General features: G+C 47.2%; 2 protein-coding genes across 5 annotated transcripts in view; one reads left to right on the forward strand and one right to left on the reverse strand.

Moving 5' to 3' along the window:
* KIN (Kin17 DNA and RNA binding protein) overlaps positions 1-6243 on the reverse strand; it is a 36815-nt gene extending 30572 nt beyond the window's left edge. For both annotated transcript variants that reach the window (XM_049626804.1, XM_049626803.1), the window contains exons 1-2: positions 6075-6243; positions 466-560 (exon numbers count right to left, since the gene is read on the reverse strand). In XM_049626804.1, coding sequence (XP_049482761.1) covers positions 466-560; positions 6075-6188 — 209 coding nt within the window. In that variant the 5' untranslated portion in view covers positions 6189-6243. The remainder of the gene's footprint in view (positions 1-465; positions 561-6074) is intronic.
* Positions 6244-6386: 143 nt separating this feature from the next.
* Positions 6387-10287, forward strand: part of ATP5F1C (ATP synthase F1 subunit gamma) — a 19207-nt gene continuing 15306 nt past the window's right edge. Inside the window, exon 1 of one of the 3 annotated variants that reach the window (XM_049626807.1) lies at positions 6387-6519. In XM_049626807.1, the coding sequence (XP_049482764.1) occupies positions 6464-6519 (56 nt within the window). In that variant the 5' untranslated portion in view covers positions 6387-6463. The remainder of the gene's footprint in view (positions 6520-10287) is intronic. The other 2 variants (XM_049626806.1, XM_049626805.1) reach the window with 2 other exon arrangements.

Below are 10287 nucleotides of genomic sequence, written 5' to 3' on the forward strand. Positions count from 1 at the left end.
CCCTTTAAAACCATTAACTCATTAATCTTTCTATGAAATAAAGAAAACGCTTGGAAGAGGGTGCTGTTTTTAGTCCCATTTTACAGATGAGGAAACAGAAGCACAGACAAACGTAAGTGCTTCGGCGAGAGTCACGCAGCCCATGAAGGGAGAAGCCTGGGTTTGCAGGGCTTAAAGGCAGGCAGTCGGATTCCACAGCCGTGCTCTGAGCCACGACCGAGTTAGAATGAAAGAGAGTTTTTTTGTGTTTGGAGAGCAAGACTGAATTGTGAGAAACACTTCTGTAACACTTTCATACTGTGACAAATTGTCAAAGGAAAGCAAAACCTGAGCACAAGATCGTAGAGCTATCCTGTTAATGTGTAAGGAACAGACAGAGCTCCCAATATACAAATTTTTAAGCATATGTGCTACACGTCCAACTCAACAAAGCTTATGAGATAAGGATGTCTTCAAGTTACTTACTCAGAGAAGTAATCCATAAACTGCTGAGGATTTTCTGAAGCCAACAGTAGTTGTCTCTGGTGAGATTCGGACATACAATGACACTTAAAGCCATTCTACAAAACATGTAAGGAGTGGTTAAGTTCTGATTTAGGTCATCATAACGGGCCCTAAACAGAAGTATTTAGTTAACCATAAAAAGCCCCTCTTTGATAATAAATTGTAACAAAGAAAAAAAAAAAAGAGAGAGAGAGAGAGAGAGAGAGAGAGAGAGAAAATCACTAGCTTTAAGCACGCTATCATTTTTTTAAAAAAGTTTTTTATGAGGTTGAGTTATGTAACACTGCCCCTCAAGGGATAATCCCAGGAGATTAAAGAGACAGAAAGCTCGTGGCAAGCCGACGTTACTAAGAGACAGGACAGGGCACGGGAACGGAAGAGTGATTTTGTTTTTTAAATCCATTTACCCAATTTTATTGAACATCTACTACATGTAGGGCGATGTAAGTGGTTGGGGAAACGTAACCAAGTAAAATGGGCCGTTAGTGAATTTCACTCACTTTTCTCTACTTCAGCTCATTATCCAAAATACGTTATGGCATATTACAGAAATGTCATGTTAAATCTCATGGGATAACTGCACCCTACAGAAACCTCGTGTTAACTATACTAAATCTGCACCTTCTTCAGGTGACTATAAAAAAAATGACAAGTTTTGACTTTGTATCTACGCGACTTGGCATTTACAGCTGATTCTCCACCAGCACCGGCAATGAAAACTGGGCCTCTCCCGCCGTGTTCTCCGTGTCAGTGAACAGTTCTGTCCCGCGCCCGGTCACCCAGGCCAGGGGCCAGGCATCCTGGAGTCCTCCTCCACCTCTGCCTCCACTTACCACTAAGTCCGCTCGGCCTCCCTAACACCGCCTCTCCCGTCTCCCCGTCTGGTCTCACGCCACTGGCCCGGTGTCAACACCCCATCTCGCTTAGCTGCCTCACCCTCAGTCACCCACAGACGACCGACACAATGCTCGCCTCAACTGTGTTCCGCCCGTGCACTACTCTCACTGGCAAGTACCTAAAAGGAACCTTGGTGTTGGTCCCATGAATGAAAAACCAGTGCAAATTCCCGTAGGTTAAAAATCAATCACTGAAATGAAAACGAAATGAGGCCAGTAAATTCTAGAAACCCGTGAGAGTGGATGGGCAGGAGGGGAACACTCTGGATCCGACCTCCTTCCCCTCAATCTTCCAATACTGAGAGAGAGGGAGACGAAAGGGAACTTGGAGGGGTCAACCTCTCCTCCTGCAGGCCATCCTCCCAGGCAGGGGAGTCGATGCGCAGATCGAGAGCAAACGGGACAGAATGGCCACAAGTGTCTTACTGTGAAATCGGTAACTGAAGGAAAGAGTTAAGCATTTATCCTCCTTTTGCCATACAACCTGTGTTTGAGGATAACCAAACAGCTCCAGTTAATGAGAAAGAGCTCAGCCTTACATAAGAATAGTAGCCAATAACAAATTCTGAGAAATACAGAAAAATAACCGCTTTGCAACTCTTAAGGAAATAACAGACTCAAGCAAGGATGCTAAAACACCGAAGGAAAAGGCTGATGGTAAACTAGACGTATTCCTTGCTATCTGCTCGCTCTTGCGAGAGGGAAAATATTCCTTTCTAACATTACCGTCCTCTTCACTCAGTCATCTTAGCACTAGCAGCCATTACGGGCCTCCTTGTGCGATGCGATATGAAACCCGCAGGACCACCTATCAAGTCGTCTTCCGCAAAATATTTAACCTGATCCGCATCAAGCCTTCAGCTCCAAGTGCCAGTTTATAGAACTGTAAGTTAGAGAAGGAGGGTCAAAGACAACCACAAGAAAACTTCACTGTTTCACATCAGAAAGTGGGAACGCTCCAGGGCAGTTACTGGCCCAGTCGAGAGTCAACGTCAGAAAAACAACTGAATTAGCAAAGATACCAACTCGAGTGTCCATTGACAGATGAACGGATAAAGAAGACACACACAACGGAATATTACCAGCCTACAGGAAAGGACCGAGATCTTGCCATTTGTCACAATATGGATGGGCCTCAAGGGTGTTTTGCTAAGTGAAATAACTCAGATAAAGACAAATTTCCTATGACTTCACCTATATGTGGAACCTTCAAAACAAAAGAGTAACGGGCTCCTGGGTGGCTCAGTCGGTGGAGTGTCGGATTCTGGATTTGGGCTCAGGTTGTGATCTCGCCATCCTGAGGCGGAGCCCTGCACTGGGCTCTGCGTTGGGTGTGGAGGCTGCTTGAAATTCTCTCTCTTGGGGCGGGGAGGCGATCACGTGGCTGAGTCAGTTAAGCGTCCGACTTCGGCTCAGGTGAGGATCTTATGGTTCATGAGTTCGAGCCCCGTGTCGGGCTCTGTGCTGACAGCTCGGAGCCTGGAGCCTGCTTCGGATTCTGTGTCTCCCTCTCTCTCTGCCCCTCCCCTGCTCACCCTCTGTCTCTCTCTCATAAATAAATAAAACATCAGAAATTCTCTCTCTCCCTCTGCCCCCCTCCCCCGGCTCATGCAGGCATGCACGCGCACGTTCTCTCTCAAAAAAATACAAAGCAAAAACAAAAACACAATCAGACCTATAAACACAGAGGCTAAGCTGCCGGCTGTAGGCGGTAAGGAGAGGCGCTGGGCAAACACGTGAAGGGAAGGGAGAGAGAGAGGCCTCCGGTGACGGAATAGAGAGAACTGCGCAGGAAGTACGGTCGACGGCACGTATGGTGACAGTGTTGCGGGGTGACAGGTGGGAGCCACACTTGTGACGCGCACAGCGAACGGCATAAATTATGTTGTGCAGAGGAAACCACTGTAACTGACATGTGGGTAACGCGTGACAGCTATACTAGTAAAAAATTAATTAGAAAAAAAGAAAACGGAGTCGCAAGGGGGCGGGAGCAAGGGCGAGGGAAGTGGATTCTATATTCCGTTTAGGAATGAGAGAGGATCAAAAGCCCTAATTACTCACATTTTTAGGGCAAAGAAACTTCTCTGTGAGATGATAATGGATATATGCCATTACACACATTTGTTCAAAACCAGAGAAATGTCCAACATCAGGAGGGAACCCCACTGCCAGCTGTAGGCTTTGGTGGTGAAGATGTGAAGCACTAGTCTGTTGCCAAATGCTGATAATGGGGAAACTGTACAAATGTGGGGACCCGGTGTGTACAGATCTCTGGACCTTCCGCTCATCATTGCTGTAAAGCTAAAACTGCTCTAAAAAAAATAGTTTATTTTTTTTAAGCCCTAATAACAAATCTGATTCATGGCTTTTGATGGGGTTTTGGTTTTAACAAAAACTTTAAAAAAAAAATTTTTTTTTAATGTTTATTTATTTTTGAGAGAGACAGAGTGAAAGAGTACAAGCGGGGGAGGGGCAGAGAGAGAGAGGGAGATGCAGAATCCGAAGCAGGCTCCAGGCTCTGAGCTGTCAGCAGAGCCGGATGCGGGGCTCGAACTCACGGACCGTGAGATCATGACCTGAGCCGAAGTCGGATGCTCAAATGACTGAGCCACCCAGGCGCCCCTATGCTCCATGATTTTATTTATTGTTTTTCAAATTTTTTTTAACGTTTATTCATTTTTGAGAGACAGAGACAGAGAGTGAGCAGGGGAGGGTCAGAGAGAGAGACAGACACAGAATCTGAAACAGGCTCCAGGCTCTGAGCTGTCAGCACAGAGCCCGATGCAGGGCTCGAACTCACAGACCGCGAGATCATGACCTGAGCCGAAGTCAGACGCTCAACCGACTGAGCCACCCAGGTGCCCCGAAATAAAAAAAAAAAACTTTTAAAAAGCGTTTGTGGGAACAAGTGATGAAAATGTGAATATGGACTGTGTGTCAGACGACATAAAGGAATTTTTATTACTTTTTTTTATGTGTGATGACATATATTGCGGCTACGTAGAAAAATACCCAAATATCTTAGAGAAGCATACTTAAGTATTTAGAGATGAAATGTCCTAGATGCTTGCAACTGACTTTAAAATATTTCTGAAACAAGTAAGGCTAGGTGAGTTTCGTTCGATACGGGTAACGGAGATACAAATGTTCGTGGTATTTGTCTCTAGTTTTCTGTGTGAGAATTTCACCTTGACTATTAGAAAGAAAGAACGGGAGGGGCGCCTGGGTGGCTCAGTCAGTTAAGCATCTGACTCCGGATTTTGGCTCAGGTCACGATCTTATGGTTTATGAGTTAGAGCCCTGCATCGGGATCCACGCTGATGGTGCAGAGCCTGCTTGGGATTCCCTCTCTCTCTGCCCTTCCCCTGCTTGTGTGCTCTCTCTCTCTCTCTCTCAAAATAAATAAATAAAACTTAAAAAAAAAAAAAAAAAGAAACTGACGGGGCACCTGGGTGGCTCAGTTGGTTAGGAATTCAGGTTTGGCTCAGGTTATGATCTCGCCGTTCACGAGTTCAAGCCCCACGTCGGGCTCTGTGCTGACAGCTCAGAGCCGGAAGCCTGCTTTGGATTCTGTCTGTGTGTGTGTGTGTGTGTGTGTGTGTCTGCCCCTCCCCTGCTTGTGTGCTCGCTTTCTCTCTCTCTCTCTCTCTCTCTCTCTCTCTCTCTAAATAAACATTAAAAAAAGGGAGGGGGAAGAACTGGAGACAAATGAAAAAAGAGTTAACTGCTTCAATGTCAGTCAACGTGAGTCCTACTTAAGCATCTCATCCCTCGCCTGCAGAAAACACTGGAGTGGATTATTCCAATCACCCAATGTTCCGCTGCACCCACCCAATCCAATTCAATCCCCGGAGAAAAAATACGACCCCGTCGCTAGCCTGCTCTCAATTCTTCAAGGGGCTTCCTCATCCACCTCACTAATGTGAAAACGTACAAACGCCGCTGGACGGCATACAAACCTTTTCAACATCTGCCCCGAGACCCCTTGAGCCACTGTACACATAACTCACAGACTTAAAGCTCACAATCTTCCCGGTAGGTACAATTCTTATTCCCACTTTACAGATAAGCAAACGGGCAGGGGGAATGTAAGTAACTTGCCCAAGCCTACACAGCTAGCAAGTGGCGCCGCTAGGATTCAGAATTCTGACAGTCTGGCCTCCAGTCCACGATCGTCACCACAGGGAGTAATATCCTGGGCCTGGCACACTGTAGGCGCTCAATAAATGCTTGTTAGATGAGTAGAGTGCCAGAGCTTGGCTGTCCTTTTTCATCTGATCCCGAAAAGAGGGGTGAATCCCGATCACCTTGTTTCTCGAGTCACGTCGAGTCAGAGATGACTGTTACGGTCATTCCCCGAGCATCGGGCACTGCACTATTCAACGCCCCCGTTTTATGACAGCTCGAGTAGCATCCCGTCTACGAGAGCTGCAAAGCCTCCTATTTCATTTCTTTTTGGCGGAAGACCGTGGAGGAATGAGGCGTCAAAGATCACTGGTTCCCCTAGATAAACGCTGCAGGTCAGGATGGCGGTACCGAGTAGAGTAGGTGACTCGCCCAGCGCAGAACCCACACGACCAGGACCCGAAGTTCCACTCCCTCACCCCAGCGTCAGGGACTTGAACCTGGATTTCCAGCAGGGCCCCGCTTGGGGCCCCATCCAGGCCCGCTTACCTCGTCCCGGCACTGCTTCTGGCACATCTGGCAATACCAGCGCAACTTCTGAAGCCCCTTGGATTTGATCCTGTTGGCGATGGCCTTAGGGGTAAGGAAATCTGACTTGCCCATCGCGACCAAGGTAGCGACAACTTTGCTGAAGCGCCCGGCCAACCGGAAGCGGAATGAAGCTGACTGGGGCGGGGGCGGGGCAAATACCAGCCGCGAGCCGGAAGGAGGTGGGGCCTCGGAAGGCTGGCCTCCCTCCAACGCTCGCGAGGCTTCCCTCCGTCTGGCGGGAGTAAGCGAGACTGAAGGAGAAAGCGGGGTGGGAGGGCGCGTCGAGGAGGTCCCGCGCCTGCGCGGTGAGGCCTGTCTGACCGACCTTCAGCAGGGCCGGTATCACCATGTTCTCTCGGGCGGGCGTCGCGGGGCTCTCGGCCTGGGCCGTGCAGCCGCAATGGTATGGCAGCTTGCAGAAGGACCGGGAGGGTTGCGAGGAATGGAAGAGCTCGGTCAGGGGGAAGCGGAAGCGAGTGGAGGCGAGTGGGGCTGGACGAGGGTCTCAGGGCCTGCCAGGCCTCCTGTCCCGCGGAGGCCCCGGGAAGCCCGGGCTGCAGGAAGCGCCTCCGATCCGGGGAGGGCGCGCGAAGGGACTGCGGTGACAGCAGGGTCTCGCCACGTCTCCTGAGGCGGGGTGGGGCGGGGTGAGGGCCACGAGGAGCGGTCACCCGGGACCTCGGGGTTGAGACTTTAGTCCCATCTGATTACAGGGTTGGTCTTGGATTCACTCAGCTAATACCCACTTAGGGAGCCCCTACTGCGTGCCAGGTGGCGAGTATCGTGGAGGCTTTACCCGGGCGCACAAAGTGAGGGGGAGGGGGGACCTAGGGCAAGGTCTAGAGGAAGGTTAAGTTGTGCTGTGCGTCCTTGACGCCTTTTGAAACCTTCTGGTGCTGGGCAGGGTTTGCTTGAGCCACTAAGGGCTGTTGGATTCACCCAGAACGCGTGTTAAGCACTTAACATGTAGCAGGCTCTTTGCCGGGCACTGCGGAATAAATAAGTGTCCTCGTGGGTTTACGGGAGTTGGGGTGCAGACGGGACCTTAAGAATCCGCCTGATGGCGATCGGAAGGGAAAGACAACCTAGCACCATCTTGAAACCATTATGCTGAAGCAGTAACCCTGCAAGGTCATGAAATTGTCCCAGGGTCCCCAGGAGGACGAGATAGATGGCTTTTGAGCACCATCTGTAACTGCCGTGCAAGTTTAAGGATTTTAAACATTGGTTTTTTTTTTTTGGGGGGGGGGGGATTGTATATTAGAGGGCCAAGCAGTAGGCAGGTAAACGTTGGTTTGTGGGTGGTACCGTATAATAGGATGAAATGTCTTAAAGCTAGACAGAGTCTGGAAGAATTACAGACACGGTGCTAAGGGGATTATTGGCTAAAAGCAAGCTGAGTGTAGCAATTCCCTGGTTTTACGTAAAGGAAGAATTCTAACGAGCTGCAGTGCTAAACTAGGTTTTTGTGTCCTAATTTATGTGAAGGGACTGTAAAGCATTAATTGAAATAGGTACGTTTTTCATTACGCAGAGAATCACCACCATATTCAAAATTTTTAGGGTAATGGGGGAATGAAATCTGATGTGAATACCTGCACAGAACTGTTGGTGGATTTGCCTGCCAAGTCAGATTTGTTTCTAAAATTGAAAAAGAGCATTCGTGGGAACTAAGTCAACTTAGTTGGATTCTCGGTCATGTAGGTTGTCCCATTTGTTAGGCACTCAGCACACAGTTGTTGGGTGCCTGCCCTGCGCCAAGTTGGTAGCGTGGAAAGTACTAAAGAGTGGTGGCCTTAAGCTCTGTGGGTCAGCCTTTAAGAAATGAAAGAGTTCTGAAACAAGGACAAAATACTTTGCATAAAATTGTAGCAATGACTTTTTTAGAAACCGTGTAAGACAATTTGGAGATCTTATAGTAAACGATTGTCCTAAATAAATAAGAGTTGTTTGACACTTTGACACAACCACCACTGGGCTCCTAAATTGGACCCTACATTGGCAGATACAGGTTGTAGTCCCACCTTGATCTCTTTAGAATGCTGGTTTTAAATTGGTAGGTTATGAATATTCATCAAACGTTGACAGAAAGCATTTTCATGTATCCCATTACTCTGGGTGCCCTTTTGGTTCCCCCTCATAATTGCCTTTTAAATTCAGAAATGAAAACCATCTTAATGTTTCACACCCCACAGAATTAATTTGGAAGGGGAGAAAAATAGCTTGGCCTCTACAAAACCATGAAGGGGCATTTCCTCTGTTGTGTTTTGGTTATTAGAAACTTTAAAGGGGCTTCTGGGTGGCTCAGTCGGTTAGGTGTCTGACTTCAGCTCAGGTCATGATCTCGCAGTCTGTGAGTTCGAGCCCCGTGTCGGGCTCTGTGCTGACAGCTCAGAGCCTGGAGCCTGCTTCGGATTCTGTGTCTCCCTCTCTCTCTGCCCCTCCCCTGCTCATGCTCTGTCTCTCCCTGTCTCAAAAATAAATAAAAAAACATTAAAAACAAAAAAAAAAAGAAACTTTAAAAATGCAATTTGTTGGGGTGCCTGGGTGGCTCAGTCGGTTGAATGTCCGACTTCGGCTCACGTCATGATCTCACAGTCTGTGGGTTCGAGCCCCGCGTCAGGCTCTGTGCTGACAGCTCAGAGCCTGGAGCCTGCTTTGGATTCTGTGTCTCCCTCTCTCTGACCGTCCCCTGCTCATGCTGTCTCTCTCTGTCTCAAAAATAAATAAAAACATTAAAAAAAATTTTTTAATGCAATTCATTACTATAGTTTTTATTTCAGGGAGGTTAGCTTACTAACGTTGACTCAATATTAGGCTTAATTAAAGTCTTAGTGAAATTATGTTAATTGTTTAGGATATCAGTAAAATACGCTAAACTTCAGGAAATTAAACTTGTTTTTAAGTAGCATATAAGAAAATGGAAATAAGAAATTTGGGGAACGGTCTTCAAATTAGGGGAAATACATTTCTGTTTCCTCGTCTTCCACATTCTCTGAAATGGAACTGTTTTACAATAGCATGCCAACAGCCATAAATTGAATTATACACACTGATAAGGAAGGGAGATGCATTTCAGGAGAGGAAAGGCAGATTGCATTCTGAGATTGAGGTAGCAGATATTTGCTTGTAAATGTAAGAAAATGTGAGGCATCAGAGTGTAGGATAGGAGACCCACTCTGGAGCCAACTACCAGGATTTGAATCTTGACGGCCACTCACCTGTCACGCTGCACAAGTTACTCACTGTCTCTGCCACCGTTTCTTCCTTTGTCAAACGGAGGTGATAATCGTGCACAGTTCATTGGGTCAGACTGGAGATTAAGCGGGTCCGTATTTGTAAAGAACAAGCGCGGTGGGGGAATGCTGGTGTGGTTCCAGATAATAGAAACTCAAAGATGAAGGCAGCTTGATGCAGTTCGTACTTGCCAACAAGACTGGATCCTCCTGGGTGGTCGTTGGTGAAGAAGGGCCAGGGAGTCGTTGTTTGGTGGAAAGGCAGGTGATGGACTTTTCATACAATCATTGACTATTAGAATTAGACGTACTTCCTAATTTTCCTTAAGAATTTGTTGCTGCTGCTTCCTTAATGTTTATGTTACATGACAGTATACACCTTAACATTCTTTCGAACTATACTTCAAATGAAGAATCATTCACCTAGCAACCTCACTCACTCCCTCCTCCACTACTTTCAGCTTTGCTAATAATGCTGTATGATCACGGCCCTTGATGGTAATCCACAACCTGTGATGTTTCTATCCACTGTATTTGATAGGTTTCAAGTTTTTCCAGTAATCTGAGATTTCTCAGGACGTGATGTGGTTTTCCAGAACATACAGCTGATTCAGAACTTTGTCTTCATTTGCAAAAATTATATATACGGCCAGCTGCGCCAAAAGAAAGTTGGCATCATCTTATGGTTATTCTGTATGTACTCCAATTATACTTAAAAGTAACATACGGGCGCCTGGTGGCTCAGTCAGTTAAGCGTCTGACTTCCGCTCAGGTTCCGATCTCGCGGTTCGAGGGTTTGAGCCCTGCATCAGGCTCTGTGCTTACATCTCAGAGCCTGGAGCCTGCTTCAGATTCTGTCTCCCTCTCTCTCCGCCCCTCCCTTGCTCATGCTCTCTCTCTCTCTCAAAAATAGTAAAAAAAAAAAAAAAAAAAAA

This window comes from Panthera uncia, chromosome B4 (assembly GCF_023721935.1).
Source record: "Panthera uncia isolate 11264 chromosome B4, Puncia_PCG_1.0, whole genome shotgun sequence".
Taxonomy (NCBI): Eukaryota; Metazoa; Chordata; class Mammalia; order Carnivora; family Felidae; genus Panthera; species Panthera uncia.